The 22,151-nt window shown below is 35.2% G+C and overlaps 1 protein-coding gene across 1 annotated transcript; it reads right to left on the bottom strand.

The window, feature by feature from the left end:
- Window positions 1-1,958: 1,958 nt before the first annotated feature.
- Window positions 1,959-9,160, bottom strand: NTS (neurotensin). The gene is made up of 4 exons (XM_005571668.5): window positions 8,979-9,160; window positions 6,721-6,782; window positions 4,829-5,053; window positions 1,959-2,722 (listed from the first exon to the last, which is right to left on the bottom strand). The coding sequence occupies exons 1-4, from the start codon at window positions 9,049-9,051 to the stop codon at window positions 2,570-2,572; spliced, it is 513 nt and encodes a 170-aa protein (XP_005571725.1). The 5' UTR covers window positions 9,052-9,160; the 3' UTR covers window positions 1,959-2,569.
- Window positions 9,161-22,151: the final 12,991 nt, after the last annotated feature.

Genomic DNA, 22,151 nt, shown 5'->3' with positions numbered 1-22,151 from the left:
TGAAAAATGTTGAAATTCAAAGAAGAGAGGGTATGAGACAATCATCACTGAGAATCAGAAGTGAAATTTATTAGACAAATGAATAGGAATTCTGGGCAATAATAGGGATCCACCTGAGATTTGTGATTAAAAATCTTAAGTGTGACTTTTCAACAAGGTTGAACACTTCCTTTCAGCTATGTTAAGCTTTTTCAGTGAGGTCAGAATCAGGAGAGATTTAAGTTTAACAGCTAATGTTTTGAGAAACTTATATGATTTAAGACACAGGGTTGAGGGTAACAAGGGAGTCATTTTAATTTTGGAGCAAAGTAAGCTAACTAAAGAGGAAGATAAGGTCATAATTAGAAGATGAAGAGTAAAAAGTGGTGGGACAATGAGTTGGACAGAATCATAGATGCTGTAGTGACAGTACTAGCTTATGTGAACTGGAAAAACAAGATGATGTTTCCAGAGTAGAGTGCTTGAAAATGAGATTTTGTAAAGAATGAATTTATTGGTAGTGAAATGTTCTGTGATATGACCATGGAAGTGACTGGTTGATATGAAAAGGATAAATATTCATTATTGGAGGTGAAGATGTTCAGAAACTGAGAAAACAATAGTTATTCGAATCACAGTAGATGAAATTGTCTTATGCCCTGTATTTCAAATAATCCATAGTTTTTAAAAGGGAAAGAAAAATGGTATGGTAGTGACCAGAATACATACCTCACTTCCAGATAATGTTAACACATGTTATAAAAGTCAGTCAGGCATCGAAAAAGCTATTAAGAAAACAATGACCATGAATTTCATAGAATAACCAATGAAAGGATTTAAAGGGTTGGAAAAGAGTGGGTGTTGGCTTAGAACAGAGTTTTGATGATGATGTATGACCTAGTAGATTTGAACCTTTTTAACTAATGAAGTAAACAGAGAAATGTATCATCTGTTGAGTACTTTCTAATGGGAAAGTTGGTACTGCTGTTACTACTGATAACTGTTAGTGTGTCATTAATATGTTCAAGGTATCATTCTAAGCATTACATATGTGTGTGTGTGTGTGTGTGTGTGTATCAGCTCATATCATCCTCCTGCAAACCTCATTGTTGTCTACATTTTATGATTGAAGAAACAGGGAGGTTAAGTTATCTAATACTGCTTAGTGAGTAATGGAGCTGAATCTAGGCATTCTAGCTGCAGAGAAGACACTCTTAATCATTATGAAATACTTTCCTTCTTATAAGCAGGACTTTGGGCACTTTTAATTATGAGACTACTGGGATGGTAAGAGATGGTGGGGCAGTAGTAATGAGAAGTTGTGATTTTACAAGAAAAACTCAGAGATCTATAGATTTCTCTTCACTTCTTCCAAGAGTAATATTAATCCTCAAGGAGGGACAATCTTCTCAAAGGGATATGGAGTTGTAAAGGCTTCTTAATACCAGAACAACTCAAGCTCTGATTTATCTTGCATGGATGACTGGGGGATAGGTTGCAGCCTTGCGAGGAGAAGACTTCCTAGACCTCTATAAAAGAAAGAGTCAAGAAAGTCACTACTAATGATGACTTGCAAAGACTTTGAGGGTTTCAGACACCGTATGTATGATCTTAAAGAAAATTTAAGAAGTGTTATTTCAAGCATAGCTTTTGCCTCAAATATGCCCTTCCAACTGAGAAAAATATTAGTCACACAAATACCTCAGTGAAGTTAAAAGTAAAACTATTATTTACTAGGTCAAAATGCAAAAGGGGGAAAATTCAATAAAAAGTAACACTATAAAGAAGCAAATTAAGAAGTGTTATTTCAAGCATAGCTTTTGCCTCAAATATGCCCTTCCAACTGAGAAAAATATTAGTCACACAAATACCTCAGTGAAGTTAAAAGTAAAACTATTATTTACTAGGTCAAAATGCAAAAGGGGGAAAATTCAATAAAAAGTAACACTATAAAGAAGCAAATCTGTGGAGAAACATGATTTTGATGACTAGTTGTCTTTTTATTAGCTATCTAGTTCATTTAACAGACAAAAAATTCAGTACAAGGTCATTCATTAAAATAGGAATAATTAACAATAGTTCATTATTCAATCTTTCAGCTGTTCCTATTTTATCACAATAACTTTTCCTATAATTGAGAGATTCATGAGGAAGTCTTGAAAAGAATGTATGTTTCTTTCAATTCAATAAAACATTCAGTCAAAATAATAAAAGAGGTGCTATTACTTTGTTTTGGGTGAATGATATGTAAGCTAGGCTTTGCTGTAGGACTTTGAGCTCATAAGCTGGTATAAAATATCAAACATTTTGACTGTTTAAACAACTCAAGATATGTTTTGCAAAATTACAAAACATTATACATGTGACTTAATTAATATCTACTCCAATTATACACAACACATCATGCTGAAGATTTAGATTTATTTGAAAACACTTAGTCTAATTTATATTAGTGCAGAAAAATCACATTCAATAAACCACAATTGTAGAAGAGACAAATAAGTGTGTTTTGTCACATTTTCACACAAATATAATTTGATATTTAAAGTATGATGAATCACAATCACATGTAAATAAATGATTTATTCTCTCAGTAGTAGTAAGAATCTCTTTTGAGTATGTAGGGTCTTCTGGGTTTATTCTCATACAGCTGCCGTTTGAGAATATAAGGAATTTTTCTCTTTATGACTTCTTCCTTTTCATTTTTATCATTTCCAGTATCAAGAATATCTTCCTGGATTAACTGCAAGATAGAGATGAAGTAAGTGAAACTTACATGAATAAACTCTTTTGTTTCAGAGCATTTTTCTACATTCTATCTCATTTGCTGTTAAGACAGCAAGACATATGTAGGTGAGATACGAGATACATGAAGTTCAAAGAAATTGTTTTTTCAAAGGAGAGATGGCTATTCAGTGGCTGCAATAGTATAAGAACATGGTAATTCTGACCCAGTTCAGGATTCTTCCTAGTTCACCAGGCTAGCTCTTTTAAAAAATTTCTATATACTTTACTAGTTATGTATTTCAAGACTGTACACTAATCACACCTTTTGTAGAAAAACACCAAATAGACCTTTGAGTACTTTTCAGGCTTCAATTTATGATGGAAATGCCAAAAGTATGAAATATATATTTCAATATAGTTTTTGATCTGGTAAACCAAGTTTGGCCACAAAGGAAACAAAATTTTATATTCAATTAAGTCAGTTACTTATTTGACATGAAAACCATTCTACATAGTAGAATTGGTCTACATAGTAGTTTATTGAGGATTTTTTTTTGGGGGGGGTAAGTAACATATAATGGACATTTTCCTATATAAAAATATAGGCAGGAGTGTAGTGGTGCGATCTAGGTTCACTGCAAGCTCCGCCTCCCGAGTTCACGCCATTCTCCTGCCTCAGCCTCCTGAGTAGCTGGGACGACAGGCGCCGGCCACCACGCCCGGCTAATTTTTTGTAGTTTTAGTGGAGACGAGATTTCACCGTGTTAGCAAGGATGGTCTCGATCTCCTGACCTAGTGATCAGTCCGCCTCAGCCTCACAAACTACTGGGATTACAGGCGTGAGCCACCATGCCCAGCCAAAACATATTTTAAATACTAAACAATTTACCAGAAATTTAAATTAAATAATTAATAGTAAATTTAAAACTGATCTTTTCAGTTTTTTGTTTATTTATCTTTTTGCTTACCAGTTATAATAAACACTAGAAATTCTGCCTGCACTTCTTCTTATCTACAGGGTAGCTCTTTGGTAGTCAATCACAAGTTTGTTAGATTAGCAGGGAAGGCACCCTCAGATCTCCAATGCTAGTGTAAATCCAGAATATAAAATATTGACCAAATTTCTCTTAGAGGTTAATTTGAAAGAAATGTTTCCTTTGTCAGAAATTTTTAAACATCTGTTTTGTTTTTGTTGAAGAATTTATTTTTCTTCCCCCTCCTCTTCTTTTTCCTAACATTGTTCTATATCTTCTCAAAGCTGTAATTTATATTTCAGAGCAAAATATATCAATGAAGGCAATAAATTGTAAAGCATTTTGCAAGTACATTATTACACACTGGTGTGTATTTATAAACAAACACAGAACACAAAGGTTTCCAAATAAACTGAAATGATGGGCAGATATATATCCCTATTATATATACCTTTATATAAATTAATAATACTTTTATTTGCCTAATATATTCAAACACAACAGGTTCCAGATAAAACTGGAATAATAGAGATATATTAGGTTGGTGCAAAAGTAATTGTGGTTTTTGCTATCAACAGTAATGGCAAAAGTAATGGCAAGAACCACAATTACTTTTGCAACAACGTAATACATCCTTATCTTATATTTGTATATACATAAAAATATATTTTTTATTTGCCTAATATATTCAAATACAAATGGAAAACTTTATGTTTTATTCCAGTTTTACTTGGATTACTTTGTTTATAGATTTATAAATCCAGTTTGTTTATAGATCACTACACATGACTTTGTGTTTCTAAGACAACATTTTGAGTTGCTTAAATTTGTTAGATATGCCACCACCTACAACAACAAAAATTGCCTAAACATGCCATCCACTTAAGCATAATAAAAACATGTAGATCAAATCTGCCTGAAGATATATCCTCTTTTTAAGGTTGAAGAAAAACATATTTTGCTCAGTTTCAAATATTTGAAGGACACTTTGAAGATTTGAAGCAATGTTGACTTCAACACGTGGCTTGTTCTTCTTCAATACTTGTAACTCTTCTTGTTATGATTATGATTGGGAATTTAATAAATCAATACAAATGACAGTTAACTAGTGTAACTATAATCATATTAATATTTTGTTATTGCTATACCTCCCAGTGTTGAAAAGCCCTGCTGTGACAGATTTTGTGGAGCTGGTATATTGTCAACATTGCTTCCAAGCTAAAGCCATCTAAAGCAGTGGGAAGTTTCCTTCTTGTAATAAGCTGCTCTTCATGAACTTCTCCTGTTTCCTCAGCTGGGCTGTTCAAATTATTTACAAGACTGCAAACATTTAGCAGAGTCATCTTCCAAGAGGGAACATGTGCTTTACTAATCTGAAACATAAAATAAAAAAAAAAACCCTGCAATTAAAACTTGTGTTACATGAGCAAGAAATGAATTCCCAGTGTGCTAAACCATCACATTTAGGATCTAATTGCTACTCCAGTCTAATAAACACAGTGTTATTTATTTAGTAACATCATGTTCACAAAGTTGTATAGTGCCAATATCTCATAAATTCTATTTAACAAAACGCAATAGTCATATTCACATACACATGCACTTATGTGTATACACACAGAGCAAAGTAAAAAAGCAAGGAAATTAAAATGACATCAGAAATATATAAATATGATATATATATCACAGATGAAAAATTAAAAATAAAAAATTATTCCATATCTATTACATTTCAGCTTAATGTTTAATGGGGCAGTGACAAAGATGGTATTATTAAATGTGGACAATTACAAAGCATGAAGATAGTAATGCATTCCACACATTAATAATTGTTATGGGTAGCATCACAGATTATTTAGGACCTTTATGTATTAACTTGCACCTGGGAATTAGGTAAATCTATACCAAGACACCAAGGCACGTAACTTATCCCATTTTCTAACACAGACTATTAACTTCCGTTGTCTATTTTTGAACTGAAGATGTTGTAGCCATTGGTATTCTGATTGAGTACTAAACAATGAGAACACATGGGCACAGGGAGGGGAACAACCCACACTGGGGCCTGTCAGAGGGTGGGGTGGAGGAAGCAAGAGCATTAGGAAAAATAGCTAATGCATGCTAGGCTTAATACCTAGGTGATGGGTTGATAGGTGCAGCAAACCACCACAGCACACCTTTACCTATGTAACAAACCTGCACAGCCTGCACATGTACCGCAGAACGTATTCCTAGGTACGGATTGGAATTTTAGAAACTTGCTTTCAAGACCCCAGCAGAGGAGTAATAGGGCCCAGAATACAAAGTTGTATTTGGCTCAATTAAAGAAAAAAGAATTAGAACATGTGAAAATAACGTGTCTGGTATAAGGAGAATTAAATCCAGACATACAATGAAGAGTACAGTTTAGTAATTCCTAAATACATTATAGAATGGTAAATGTCTAGAAGACTATGAGCTGCATTTAAAAACAAGGAAACACAGGTAAGCAAGGTAAACTAATCCACTTGCTAAAGATAAAATATTTAATAAGTCACTGTTTCAGGATTAGATCTCAGTGCTCCTGCTTGCCAGTCCATTGCTCTCCCCTCTCTACTACATTTCTTTTGCAGGTTGTAATGAACTGTTATTTCTAATTTAAGGAAATAAAAAAACAACTTTTTATTTCCCCCAATATAATAAACAAAGGCAAAGAGCTCACTTTGTTTTCATTTAAACTGAGACCAATATACCTTTCATCATACCCAATGTAAAAGGCATGGAAACAAGTTCCTTTAAAAACATTTACAGGCACGTAAATATGTGTGGCAATTAATTAAAATTGCAAAATACTGATTGATAGAACTATAATTTCTTTAGCTGTCATATCAACACCTTTAACTTCTTTTAACTAAAAGAATTTTTTTTTTTCAAAAAGGAAATGCCTCTTAAGGAACTTTTAAATCTGGATGGGAAGTTATTACTAAAGGAAAAGGATACCATATTGATAATGAAAGTTCATATGTTCTTCAACCCAGAGTTAAAGAAAAGAAAAAGTTACCTTTGATGTATGCATGCTGGTCAATAAATCTGCTTCTAATGCTTTCATTTCCTCCTCTGAATCTGAGTAAAATCAAAATCAAGTTTACTATAATCACATATCATATAATTATATCATAATCTACAGATTTTAGGTTAATTTTAAAAAGTAGTCTTAGAGGTTAATGTCTTTCTTATGTATTTTCTTAAAAATAGTAATCTTAAAAAACAAATTTTAGGTATATTTTAGCATAATAGGAAGCTAAAATAGTAGAAGCACTTCTAAGAAAATAAGCATATGATTATTTGTTCAGACAGCTGTTGATGACTTCGAGTTGTTTAAACTTTGAATTTCAGATTTTTAAAATGTGATTATATTGTATAACACATATTTTACCAAATATGCTAGAGTAGTTTATTTCTTACCAGCCATAGTTTACCTATATAGAAAATATGCATATTAACATTTAAAAACACAACATAATGAAGATTATACAAGAGACTTTTTCAAGACAAAACCAAAGGGAATTGCTTACTGATAATTTTAGAATAATACAGATACTGAGATTTACTTAACTTGAGATGCTTTTTTACAAAACATACGTTGAAAGAATTGTATTTGTACTTTAAGTAAGAATTCGGAATTATGTATCCTTAATTTTATCATAGGTGTTTAAGAAAATTGTTTAAAGCACAAGTAGAGCTATTCAACAATACATGTACAATAGTATTGAAAATGGGTCTCTGGATTTTTTTTAAAACTCTATCCAAGTTTCTGTTAATGAATATTTTACAGAGAAGGAAAATTTAGAAAATAGTGTACGGTAATAAAAATCAAGTTAAAAATGACTCTATCTTTCTTGTACTTCACACTCAGTAAAAAGAAATGTCAGAATCGGAGAAACTATTGGCTTAATTTTACCTAGAACCTAAATTATACAAGAGATCTTCTCTCCTTATTTGTTAGAGACATAATCTGTTTTAGGAATTTATGAACAATGTATACTCAAATCCTCATAAGTTTTGCATTATTACAACAAGTAGTTTCAAGTTAATCATCACAGTGCTTAATCAATAACCCAGTTTTTCTTCCAGAAGTATGTGAATCTTTAATCTCATATAACTTTCAGATAAAATCACAATTGTAGAAAAGTTTGTTTTTTCTCATAAGATTTGAAAAGTAGAAGCTGAAAGTTATGTTCTGATGATTAAAATAAATTTAAAATTTTGCATAAATCACTTTTATATCTTCTTAGATTTTAATGTCATAATTTAAATCAAATGATAGCATGAGTTTGAGTTAAACATTTCAATGTCATATTTATGATACATAAAAGCACGGAGCAGATTAAATTATTTTTGCTGCATTTACTTCCTAAGGTGTTCTTTTCCCTTTGAAGTGGTCATTCAAATATTTCTTAAATATTAAGTACAGCCTTTTGCAATAGTTGTAATATTTCATGTTATACCTTTCAATTTAAATCTTATTTTCAAAGTGTGTTATTTATAGATATTTAGGACTATATAACTTCTCCTTTCACACCACATGCAAAACACTCTGAAGTCAAATCATTTCCATCAATATAAGAATACCAATTCTCCAACTGTATTTTGTATTAACTTAAATGGCATGGAAAAAATGCCAAACAGTTATATTAATAGCATACTTATTAGACTATGCAAACTGTATTCTCAAAAAGATCTGGAATATTTTTGTATTTTTCTAGAAATGAAAATCTACAAATAATGCTTCATTCATTTTTCAGTAAGCATCCATTTGCACTTTATGTGTTATCTTAACACAAACAATTAAGAAAATAATATGGGGACTATTACAAGGGCATGAGGGCCACCGTTTCCTAAGAGATTGAATGAGGATGAGAGTAAAACATTTTAAATGGAATGGGATTTAATGATGGGTTTGCAGGTTGACAGCCACTGTCTCTGTACTTCTCATTAGATAATGATCAGCCTAATTGAAAGTTTTGTAAGGTTTTTTTTTTTTTTTTTTTTTTTTCCTCTAGTGGTTGCATTCCAAAGGGGGTCATGCAGTGTTTCCTTGAAATCCCTTTTATTGCTTTGTAGATTTTAAAAGGGAAAATGCAGCTCTCAGTAATCATAAAGGCAGAGAAAAAGATATTCAGTTTCTGTCACTAAAAGGTAAATCCTGAATAAAAGGGAGCAACTCTTCTCCCTCGATACATGAACATAAGTAGCAACACACTGCAAAAGAGAAAAAAGAAATCACTTCAGGGAGTTGTGAAATTCTGTTTTGCTTACCTGAGCACAGACTCCAGGAACTGAAAGCCAGGAGTAGCATGCATACAAGCTGGATTTTCATTCCTGCCATCATCTTTCAGCCTTCTAACAAGCCAATTCCATAAAAGTCAGAAGCACACTGAAGGGGGCTCTCTCTAGCACTTCCTCTTGCCTTCAGCTGGCTTTGAAAGTGAGTGAACTATGAGAGGTGCTCTGGCCATTCCCCTATATATATAAGCAGGAGGATGATGTCATTGATTGTACAGGCATTATCTTTGCAGGATGTGCCCTATCTTCACCTCTATCCTTTCCCCCTTCGCCCTGCTTTCTCCTCCCCCTTTCCTTTGTCCCCCTTTGCTCTCCTCCCCCATTTCTGAACCTTGAGTGAAAGTGACGATCTTCCCTAATTGCTGCTGCTGCTGCTTTGGATTTCTGACGCACAGAAGGAGTCATTCAACTGCACTGCTATGTACAGCATACTGACAGAGAACCCCCAGTATCAACCTTTTCCCACTTCTCATTCCCCCACTGCAAAAGTCATTTTGATTTTGTGAAATATGAGATCTGTTATTTCTAATTTTTAAGTAAAATCTCAAGGATGAATGCATTAAATCAGTGATTCTTTAGGCTTGAAAGTTCTTGAAGAGTTAGGGGCTTTTCTGGTAATTCAAACTTCTGAGCAAATGTTTAGTGGTTCCAAAACTAATACAGGTTTTAAATAATCCACGCTAGAATAAGATGGAATATAGTCAGAGAATCAGTTATAAAAATTAAGCAAATAAATTTAGAGAATAGAAACAAAGCCAATAAAAAGAAATAATAGATCCAGGGAATAAGATATTATTTCCCAACAAATCAAAAATATTTTATTGTAAGTAATGAGAGATGACTGAACTATGTGTGCTGACTTTGGTTGAATGTATTAGAAAAACAATTTCATGTTTATACAATCCAGCTCTAAATTACTTAAATGTTAGCACATAAAAATTTGTATTGTTGTATCACTGACTTTTTTTTTCTGTACATTATCTCTTTTTGTGCCTATATTTTTCTGCTCTTTTTGAATTCATTCTTGATGCCATGTCTCATTCTTTGTATAATTCCCTTCTCAACTGTTTTTACTATTGCATAAGCTTACTTTCCCTGTTATAATACTCTTTTCATCATAAAAATGAGATTGTATTTTTGGCAAGGAGACAATCCTAAATAACCACCGTTCACCAAAGTCACTTTTCTATGATAGTCTTCGTGTTTTTAATGGGTTACACTGATACCCATTCTTTGTCTGAGTTCTGAAAGAAAATTGCTCAAAATGCCTTTTAGAGTAAAGCTTTCTTCTTGTAGTAAGCGTTTCAAGATACATGGGGTGATTTGACAAGTCAATGCTGTTAGAGATGTGAATATTTGAATGTAAAGTTGTCTGAGCATTGTTTAATTTTTAAATAAATCAATCATATAGTAACAGTTGAGAAACAAATAGGATTGATGCCTATAGATAACTGATTTATGTTATACAATCTATGAGTTTAACTTTTTCACCTTTACCCTAAACTTAAGGAAAGAGATTAATTCCAAGCATTTAATAATTACTCAGAATAGTAAGGAGTCTTTCATATAATACCAGGAATTTAATAATAAATGATATATTTATTACTTTTAGTTTGTTTTGTGAACTTACATAAAATACGATATCGAACATACGTGGAGGAAAGTTTCTGTAAAGTATTTGGTTGACAAAGAAATGTGAAATACATTCATTTAGATGTTTTCTGCTTTCCTACCATTAGGGGGAGCAATGGAAGCTTGAAACTCTTTATTTTCACTTAACAGAGTCGAAGTGAGGATTTGTGCTTACTTTCCTGTTATGATCAGAGCATCTTTGTGACAGAATCCTCTTAAAGCCACTTTGATTAACAAATCAGGAAAATTATATATACTTTGCATGATAATTAAATTAGTTGTTTTCTCTGCTTTTGAATTGCAAATACAAAGAATGATCTTTTAAAATGTATGATAGCAGTCTAATAGTAAAAAGGAAGTGTGATTCTTATTTTCCTGAAATGATTTCTTCAATATGTTGACAAAATTGATTCCTAATTAATTAGAAAAAAGGGGGAGAAAGAATAATGGAAATTCATTTTAAATATATAACATGGATATTAGTTGTTAATGTGAAAATTGAGATATATGATAAACATTCAAGAACAGGGGAAACATTAAGTTATGTCAAATAATTCAAACTCAAATAGATGCTATATGCTATTTTTCTTTTGGGGAAAAAAGATGTATAACTTTGGTAGAATTATGAGGTAGATAAACTTTGACCTCTAATTGGTATTTTCTTTTAATGTTTTTTGTTTTTTGTTTCTGGCTCTAATCTAATGCCTTCAAGCTACAGATAAACCAATAAAACAATTTGTTGTAGGGATAAAGGTTAAGTATGTATTTTTCCACTTAAAAAGTACCCTACGAACTCCCTAAATGAAGCCTTTAATGCAAGATTGTAGACACCTCGCTACGGAGATGGATGAACTGTTTTTATTTTAAAGGCTTTTTACCCGAGATCCTTTTTTTTCCCCTTTTTTTTCAAGATGGGGTCTCTCGCTGTTGCCAGGCTGGAGTGCAGTGGCATGATCTTGGCTCACTGCAATCTCCACCTCCTGGGTTCAAGCAATTATCCTGCCTCAGCCTCCTGAGAAGCTGGGATTACAAGCACACCACCATGCCCAGCTAATTTTTGTATTTTTAGTAGAGATGGGGTTTCACCATGTTGGCCAGGATGGTCTCGATCTCTTGACCTCGTGATCCACTCGCCTCGGCCTGCCAAAGTGCTGGGATTACAGGCGTGAGCCACCCCGGCCTACCTTATATCCTTCTAAGGGTTACCTAGTTCTTAAAATATCTGATAAAGATTTTAAACATTGTCCTTTAATAATCTTCCTGTGTTGGCCTTCTTAAGTGGATGTCACTTGTTAGGTACCTGTCAATTGCAATATCTCTAAAGTAGGTAGATTTCTAAGCTTGTACTGTTACTTATGTCAGACTTTTATTAGGTAATTGCTGAAAATAATCAACAGAAACACCTGAAGAATTGGAGTGGTCTGAAAGCTTATCTGGTTTGGAGAAGGGCAAGCTCTGGAGCCAACTGATGAAGCGTTGGTTCTTCAGCTCCTGACAGTTTCTTCCTATAGCTCTAGTGACTTTAACACCTCAATAACAACTTCCTGGCCTTTCCAATCTTTTGGTAACCTAAATGTCCAAAACTTGGCCTGTTGTGTTTCCACAACCTGGAATCTCCCCTTCACCTTCCTTTGATCATCCTGTATTTTATGGCCTAATCAACAAAAATATTTCCAAGTTTGAGTCCTGAAAGTAGTATTTTCTACTTCCATTTTTCCTAGTTTTCTGTTAAATGCTCAGTAGTTTGTTTATACAGTTTATGGTAAACTGTAAACTGCTAGAAGGAAAACATTCTGACTTCTAAGGTTTATAATCCACAAGTGATCAATACATACTTACTAAATTGAATGAAAGTACTGATTATGTTAAATTTCTTACATGCCCTTTCCATGTTTTAATTTCAAATGTTTCTTTCAGCCATATCTTTTAACACTCTTTTGTTATCATTAATCTTCATATTTTATGTGAATTTTTATGGTCAGTTTTCTCAGACTTTTGTCTCATCATCCTTTTCCTCTCTGACTGGAAAAGTTAACTTTAAAAAAATCATTCAAGAAGATTGTCCTTGGATCATGTACAATCATCAGCTGAATGTTTAGATAAATTGTAAGTTTGCTCCATTTCTATAAATGAGTCTATCATTTGAAGCTGCAACTGATTCATCTGAACAAATAATGATGTCAAAGTCTGTGAACCCAATTGATTTTTCTGTTCAATTAAAGTCTATTTTCTAGAAACACAGATGGGTGTTCGCATGCATACACCCACATAGGATGTGTATAACCCAACCTTGGAGATTTAGGTAAATGTAAAACAAACGTTCAATTTCCCAATCTGTATGTAACCTTGTTTTGCCCATAATCCTTACAAATTCCCAGCTCATTTCCTTTCGACTCTTCCTATCTCTGTTGTTGCATCCTTGTAGGTAATCAACCTGGAAAAATTGATGACTGATTTCTGTAGTGAAAGCATATTTTGCAACTTAAACCGTAATTACAACACACGCTTTGCTTGGGACTTACACGTTAATGAGTTACTGTATTTAACTAACCACGCTCCACATTGCAGCCATCGCTGACTTCACTTATAATCTTGCTTCTCATGTCTAAGAAAAAATGTAAATACCCACAAAATCACCACCCATTGTGTGTAATGCTCAGGTAGGTGTCCTTGTAGGTCTCCCTTTTGAATAAGACCAAAATAAAAATATTACAGGAAAAAATGTTCCTGACAAATTTCTTCTTTCATGTTTCTTAGTTTTATAAATTAGTGTATCTAATGTAATAAATGAGATAAACTGTTATTATAAGAAAACTTTCTCTCTTCTTTTTCAATATTACAAAGTCTAAGAAAATTTCCATGGCATCTGCAATACCTGAAACAGAACAGATGTACTTGAGCTACCGTCTACCAGGAGCAAATTCAGTGAAACACTTTTTTTCTTTCTCTCAAGAATATACTACATGTTAAATTTGGAATGTAATAGTTTTATATTATTCATACTTCTTGGGTTTATAATTCTTTTTAAATTTACGGTGCTTTCCCAGTGAATCTGATAAGTCTTATGGTTTTGAATCCTATCTATTTCTTAATAACCTCCAAGTTTGTATCTCTGACTACTCGAATTGTATAAGCAGTCACCTCATTAGCAGGTCTACTTGGAGTTTCATTAGGCAAACTTATTGCCTAAAGTAAAACTTTTGATTCCTCCAAACATCTTTCTAAAAATCTTCTGCCCCTCTAGAGTTTTTCATTTCAGTTATTAGAACCATGATTTATTAAGTTGCACAGATCTAAAAACTAGAATCCATTTACATTGTTTCTCTCTCCCCTCCACTTCCAAGCTAGCAAAAACCCCTGGGGTGCAGGCCTGTTCCAAAACATATTTCAAATCCAACTACTTTTCCTTATGTCATTGTTGCCACCCAAGTCCAAGTCACCACCATCTTTCTCCTGAGCTGCCATAATAACCACTTGAGTAGTCTCCCTACAAACAACCTTGATCCCTTTCAGCTTTCAAAAACTCCAGAAAAGTTTTTAAAAATGTAAATCTACTCCTGTCATTCTCTGCTTAAAACACTATAAAGCTTTCCTCCTGTAATGCCTGATGATGGCCTATGCTACCTGAGTGGGTTTTGTCTTCCTCTCTATCATCATATTCTACCATTCTCCCCTTCTGTTCCTATGTTTCAAGCACATTGGTCTTCTGGCTTTTCTGCAAGATGCCAAGCTTTTTTGTTAAAGATCTGCAATGAACACTGTGATTACTGTTCATCAAATATTCATTCCCTGACTCCTCTCAGAGTGGATGAAATATATTTCCTCACTCTTTGACTTTAACTTAGGAAATTAGACTAGATTTGGCCAGTGGGCTGTTAGTAGACATAAGAAAAAGACAGGCTTGATTTGTGCTTGAAACATAGCGCTTTCCCTTTTTCTCTTCTGTCGTTGCCATGAGAAACTCTTTTCTCAGATGATCCCAAAATGTGGAGGGACATATGGAGCAAAGCTGACCCAGCTGACTTGCACACCTGCAGTGTAAGGCAGAGATTCCTGAGCTTAAAACAAGGTTACCTTAGCTGATTCAGAGACATGTGAACAGAGTTAAATAATTTGCTTTAAGTAATTGACTTTTGGAGTCACTTGTCATACAGCATTTTTGTGGCAATAGCTGACTGATACAACCATTTCTTTTAAAACCTATTCTGCCACTATCCCCATTCAATCTCTACAAGTCTTTATTTGTTCATTTATTTTTGTCTTTTGTTAATAAAAGCATGGACATTCTTGTTTTGTTTCCTTAAATTATCAGAACATAAATAATTCTCCTCATAGTAATCATTCAGTAAATATTGACAATATGCATTAATGAATTAATTGAATTTCAAGAATCCCTCCCTGATGGTTTTAGAATAAGCTACCACTCCCTCACCTCTCACAAGGACATTTTATTCTCCAATATGCAAATAATAAACTCCAGGAAACCTCTTTTGGGGGAAATTCTTAGCAAAATGAAATAGTATGAAAAAATGCTTCCTTTCAAAGATTCTTGAATATTGATTTAATTCCAGTTGGAATTTTGTAAGTTGTCATTGAGGAAAACTGGGTGTATGGTTTTACTGAAGGCCCCAAATTTGTTGAGCCGATTTGTGCAGAGAGGATAAGTACCGGCAAGTTGTCAGAGACAGAAGACTACAGTCAACATTAGAGTATTCTGAGTCTAGAAGAAATAGCCACTGTAACCACGACTACAGACCTCGGAGTAATCTAAAGAACACATTTGAAATTCATTATTGAAAAGCTACTGTATACCAGGTTAATTTTATTTCATGTAACATAGCATACCATGAAGTAGAGTTCACAGAACATTATTGCTATTGTGCAGGTTAAAAAAAATAAGAGATATAAAGAGTTTAACTAAGGACAATGGGACTTACTAAGTAGAGTATGGGTAGGACTGCAATGTTTTCATTCCAAAGCAACAGCTAATCTTTGTAACATTAATACCAGATCCAAGTGATAAGTCAAAGAAAATCTTGTATTAACATGCTGTGTAAAATATTATGCCAAACAAAGTACTGGCTAATACTTTTAACTTAAAAGTATGTTTAGTGAAAAAATTAGGTGTGATTTTAATTCCAATTTATGAGTTTAACCATGTTTTTCTACCTTTTCAGGCTTAGGTGTATTACACATATTAAACAAAAACACAGACCCTTGATCTCAGAATCCTTCTTCTAATCACAGAGATCATGAAGAACCTAAACGGACTCTGAATGCAATGAATTGTCGTGACTGGGTAGAAGTTAGAAAGTATGTATAGAAGAATCAGAGAAAAAGTGAGGTTTTAACTGGAGGGGAGTCACAGCTTGGTGCCTGGGAAGGAGAATATTTCCCACTTTGTACTCTAGGTGGAGGCACTAGTATGTACAGAATGGAAATGTCAGGGAAGAACTCACAGTACTAGATCATATTTTAATGTCATTATAATTCATTGACCCAGAAAATGTTAAAACTGAAAAATGCTGTATGAAGCTAGTCTCATACTTTCATTTTTCAGAAAAAGAAATAGAAGTCCAGATACTCTAGGTGAGTTACAAATTTCCTTCACCTTCCAACTCTTAATCACATAGGTGCTAACTGCTCTGAGACTGACCTCCCTTCTCTTCTCAGGGGAAGGATTGATTCTCCAACATCCGTCAAGCTACTTTGAGAAATAATTTCTTCTTTGTGAGTTTCTGTATAGCATCCCCACAAGTTGGAACACATCAAAGGGATTAGTCACTATGAAATAGGCTTTCCTTTTGGACAGCCTATTTTTTGTCTTTATTCCACAGAATGTTTTTCTTTTGGCACATTCAATTCTGTTGCTATCGTCCAGTAAACACAAATCCTTTAGCTCCTAGATCATGGAATCTCTACTTGGATAAACTTTTGTTTTATTATGTAACATCATCTCCTTTTTCCTAAGTCTCTCTGGCCCTGAAGTTGAACGGACATGGTCATATGTCAGATAACCATACTCAAATACCTACAAGGACCAGGCAGGTAACATATCCTATTTAGGTTCTATTTAAGGGGATCATCTTCATGCTACTGAGCTTCAGATGATTTTTCTCCATAAGAAAGTACAAACTGGGGTGGAGGGGTGGGGCCAAGGCCAAGGTGGCCCACTAGAAACAGCGGCATGGGGAGACTCCTATCTAAAAATAAAACATAATAAGTGTGAGAATCCTTTACCGGCAACCAAGGTATCCAGGTTATCTCATCAGAACTGACTAGGAGGCTGGCATGATCCATGGAGAGGAAGAACAGTGTGGGGCGGTGGCCCACCTGAGAGTCACATGGGGCAGGGGACCCCCTACCCCCAGCCAAGGGAAGCAGTGAGTGAGCGTGCTACCCAGCTAGGGAAACTGTGCTTTTTCCATAGTACTGTGCAACCCATGAATTGGAAGATCCCACTCACGAACCCACACCACCGGGGCCTAGCGTCCCAACCCTGGAGCTGCGCAGATTCTCAACAGCCTCTCAGCTGGAATCTGCTTAAGCCTACCAAGCTGCCAGCACCACAGCTGTAGCTCACTGCTGTCTAAGCCATTTGAGCTCCTTGGGGAAAGGGTAGCAGCCAGCACTGGGACTCACAACTGCCTAATATGCTAAGCTCCCTGGGTGGGGGAAGGGCAGCATTCATCTCTATAGCTCCAGACTGCACTTTCGCCTTGCTGGAGCCAGGGAGGCTGGACCACTTGGTCCTAAGATGTGTCTCCCACAGCCCAACACTCCAACTGTGGCAAATGGCAGCAAGACTACCTTTTCAGGCCTGACCCTGACTCATCCTTCCTCACTGGGTGGGGCTTCCCTGCAGGAACTCCAATAACTCCAGCCAGAGGCTCAGGGACAGAATCTGGATTTCCCTGGGCCTGAATCCCTAGTGGGAAGGGTGGCTGCAGTCTCTGTGAACCAGCAGACTTAGCCTTTCCTCCTGGTAGTTCTGAGGAATCTGGGCAGCCCAAACAACTGAGTTTTCCCCCAGTGAAGCACACCCCCTCCACCAAGGGACAAAGTGGTTCGCTAAATTGGTCTTGTTCCCCATGCCCCCAAATTGGGTAAGACCTCCAACAGGGGTTGTCAGACATCCTATACAGGACCAATCCTACTGGCATCAGCTTGATGCTCCTCAAGTTCAGAGATCCCAGAAGAAGGAGCAGGCACTTATCTTTGCTGTTCTCCCAACTCCTTGAGTGACATCTCTGGCATGGGGATGAACCAGATGAGTAGGGCCTGAGGTAAACCCCCAGCAAACTGCAGCAGCCCTACAGAAAAGGGACCTGACCATTGAAAGAAAAACAAAGAGAAAGCAAGAACAATAGCATGAACCATAACAAAAAAGCTCCCACAAGAACCCCATCCAAGTGTCAGCAGCCTCAAAGATTGAAACTAGATAAACTCATAAAGATGAGAAAGAATCAACTAAAAAATGCTGAAAACCCAAAAAACCAGAGTGCCTCTTCTCTTTCAAATGATCGCGATGTCTCACCAGCAAGAGTGCAGAACTGAACAAAGGATGAGATGGACAAATTGACCAAAGTCGGCTTCATAAGATGGATAATAAAAAACGACACTAAGCTAAAGGAGCATGTTCTAACCCAAGGCAAAGATGCTAAGAACCTTGATAAAAGATGAGAGGAACTGCTAACTAGAACAACTAGTTTAGAAGGGAACATACACGACCTGATGGAGCTGAAAAACACAGCACAAGAACTTCCTGAAGCATACACAAGTATCAATAACTGAATGGACCCAGCAGAAGAAAGGATGTCAGAGTTTGAAGTACACCTTGCTGAAATAAGGCATGCAGACAAGGCTAGAGAAAAAAGAATGAAAAGGAATGAACAAAGCCTTCAAGAAATATGGGATTTCATAAAAAGACTGAACCTATGATTAATTGGAGTACTTGAAGGAGGCAGGGAGAATGGAAACAAGCTGGAAAACACACTTAAGGATAATGCCCAGCAGAACTTCCCCAATCTACCAAGACAGGCAAACATGCAAATTCAAGAAATACAGAGAACACCACTAAGATACTTCATAAGAAGATCAACCCCAAGGCACCTAATCTTTGGATTCTCCAAGGATGAAACGAAGGAAAAAATGTTAAGGGCAGCCAGAGAGAATGACCAGGTCACCTACGAAGTGAAGCCTGTCAGACTAACAGTGGATGTCTTGGCAGAAACTCTACAAGCCAGAAGAGATTGGGGGCCAATATTCAACATTCTCAAAGAAAGAATTTTCAACCAGAATTTCATATCCCGACAAACTAAGCTTCATAAGCAAAGGAGAAATAAAATCCTTATCAGACAAGCAAATGCTGAGAGATTCCACTACCACTAGGCCTGCTTCACAAGAGCACCTGAAAGAAGCACTAAATATGAAAAGGAAAAAAACAGTGCCAGCCACTGCAAAAACATACCAAAATATAAAGTCCAATGGCACTGTGAAGAAACTGCATCAACTAGTGTGCAAAATAACCAAATAGCACCATGATGACAGGATGAAATTCACACATAACAATACTAACCTTAAATGTAAATGGCCTAAATACCCCAATTACAAGGCACAAACTGGCAAGTTGGATAATGGGTCAAGACCCATTGATGTGCTGTATTCACAAGACCCATCTCATGTGCAAAGACACACAAAGGCTCAAAATACAGGGATGGAGGAAAATTCACCAAGCAAATGGAAAGCAAAAAAAAAAAAAAAAAAAAAAAAAACAATGGTTGCAAGGTTGCAATTCTAATTCTAGTCTCTGACAAAACAGACTTTAAACCTACAAAGATCAAAAAGGACAAAGAAAGGGATTACATAATAGTCAAGGGAACAATTCAACAAGGAGAGCAAACTATTCTAAATATATTTGCACCCAATACTAGAGCATCCAGATTCATAAAACAAGGTCTTAGAGACCTACAAAGAGACTTAGACTCCCACACATTAATAGTGGGAGACTTTAACACCCAACTTTCAATATTAGACAGATCAACAAGACAGAAAAGTATCTAGGACTTGAACTCAGCTCTGGAACAAGTGGACCTAATAGATATTTACAGAACTCTACACTCCAAATCAAAAGAATATACATTTTTCTCAGTGCCACCATGGCACTTATTCTAAAATTGACAACATAATTGGAAGTAAAACATTCCTCAGCAAATGCAAATGAGCTGCAATCATAATAGTCTCTCAGACCACAGTGCAATCAAATTAGAAATCAGGATTAAGAACCTCACTCAAAACCACACAATTATATGGAAATTGAACAACCTGCTCCTGAATGACTCCTGGGTAAATAATGATATTAAGGCAGAAATCTAGTTAACCATCTATCTATTTTGTTAATTTTTAAAAAATAAAAAAATAAAGAAGAAAAGAGAGAAGAATCAAACAGACACATTAAAAAATGATAAATGGGATATCACCACTGACCCTACAGAAATACAAATTACCATCAGAGAATACTATAAACACCTCTGTGCAAATAAACTGGAAAATCTAAAAGAATTGGATAAATTCCTGGATGCATACACCCTCCCAAGACTAAACTAGGAAGAGAAATCCCTGAATAGACCAATAACAAGTCCTGAAATTGAGGCAATAATTAGTAGCCTACCAAACAAAAAAAGTCCAGGACTAGTCAGATTCACAGCCAAATTCTACCAGAAGTACAAAGAGGAGTTGGTACTATTCCTTTTGAAAATTATTCCAAACAATTGAAAAGGAGGGGCTCTTCCCTAACTCATTTTATGAAGCCCGTATCATCCTGAATCCAAAACCAGGAAGAGACACAGCAAAAAAATAAATAAATAAATAAATAAATAAATAAATAAATAAATAAATAAAATAAGATAAATTTCAGGCTAATATCCCTGATGAACACTGATGCAAAAATCCTCAATAAAATACTGGCAAACTGAATCCAGTAGCACATCACAAAACTTATCCCCCACGATCAAGTTGGCTTCATTCCTGGGATGCAAGGCTGGTTCAACATACACAAATCAATAAACATAATCTATCACATAAACAGAAACAAAAGATGAAAATCTCACAATTACCTCAATAGATTCAGAAAAGGCCTTTGATAAAATTCAACATACCTTCATGTTAAAAACTCTCAATAAACTAGATATTGATGGAACATATCTCAAAATAGTAAGAGCTATTTATGACAAACCCACACCCAATATCATTTTAAATGGGAAAAAGCTGAAAGCATTCCCTTTGAAAACTGGTATATGACAAGAATGTCCTCTCACTACTCTATTTATTATAGTTTTGGAAGTTCTGGCAGGGACAATCAGGCAAGAGAAAGAAATAAAATGTAGTCAAATAGGAAGAGGATGTGAAACTGTCTCTGCTTGTAGACAACATGATTTCATATTTAGAAAACCCTATCATCTCAGCCCCATAACTCCTTAAACTGATAAGCAACATCAGCAGAGTCGCAGAGTATAAAACTCAATGTGCAAAAATCACAGGCATTCCTATACACCAACAGTAGACAATCAGAGAGCCAAATCATGAATGAACTCCCATTCACAATCACTACGGAGAATAAAATACCTAGGAACACAGCTAACAAGGGATGTGAAGAACCTCTTCAAGGAGAACTACAAACCACTGCTCAAGGAAATCAGAGAGGACACAAAGAAAAGGAAAAACATTCCATTCTCATGGATAGGAAGACTCAATATCATGAAAATGGCCATACTACACAAAGTAGTTTATAGATTAAATGATATTTTCATCAAATTACCATTGGCATTCTTTACAGAATTAGGAAAAAACTACTTTAAATTTTATGGAACCAAAGAAGACCCCGTATAACCAAGATAATCCAAAGCAAAAAGAACAAAACTGGAGGCATCACACCATCTGACTTCACACTATACCACAAGGCTACAGTAATCAAAACATCATGATACTGGCACCAAAACAGACATGTAGACAAATGGAATAGAACAGAGACCTCAGAAACAACACCACACATCTACAACCATCTGATCTTTGACATACCTGACAAAAAGATCAATGGAACAGAACAGAGACCTCAGAAGTAATACCACACATCTACAACCTTCTGATCTTTGACATGACAAAAACAAGCAACGCAGAAAGGAAAGGATCTCCTATTCAATAAATGGTGCTGGGGGTAAAACTGACTAGCCATATGCAAAAAAGTGAAACTAAACCCCTTCCTTATATCTTGTACAAAACTTAACTCAAGGTGAATTAAAAACTTAAATGTGAAACCTCAAATCACAAAAACCCTAGAAGAAAACTTAGGCAATATCATTCAGGGCATAGGCATGGGCAAGACTTCATGATGAAAATGCCAAAAGCAATGGCAACAAAAAGCCAAAACTGACAAATGAGATCTAATAAACTAAAAAGCTTCTGCACAGCAAAAGAAATTATCATCAGAGTGAACAGGCAACCCACAGAGTGGAAAAA

Source organism: Macaca fascicularis, chromosome 11 (assembly GCF_037993035.2).
Source record: "Macaca fascicularis isolate 582-1 chromosome 11, T2T-MFA8v1.1".
Classification (NCBI taxonomy): domain Eukaryota; kingdom Metazoa; phylum Chordata; class Mammalia; order Primates; family Cercopithecidae; genus Macaca; species Macaca fascicularis.
This window is presented reverse-complemented; position numbering and strand designations above follow the sequence as displayed.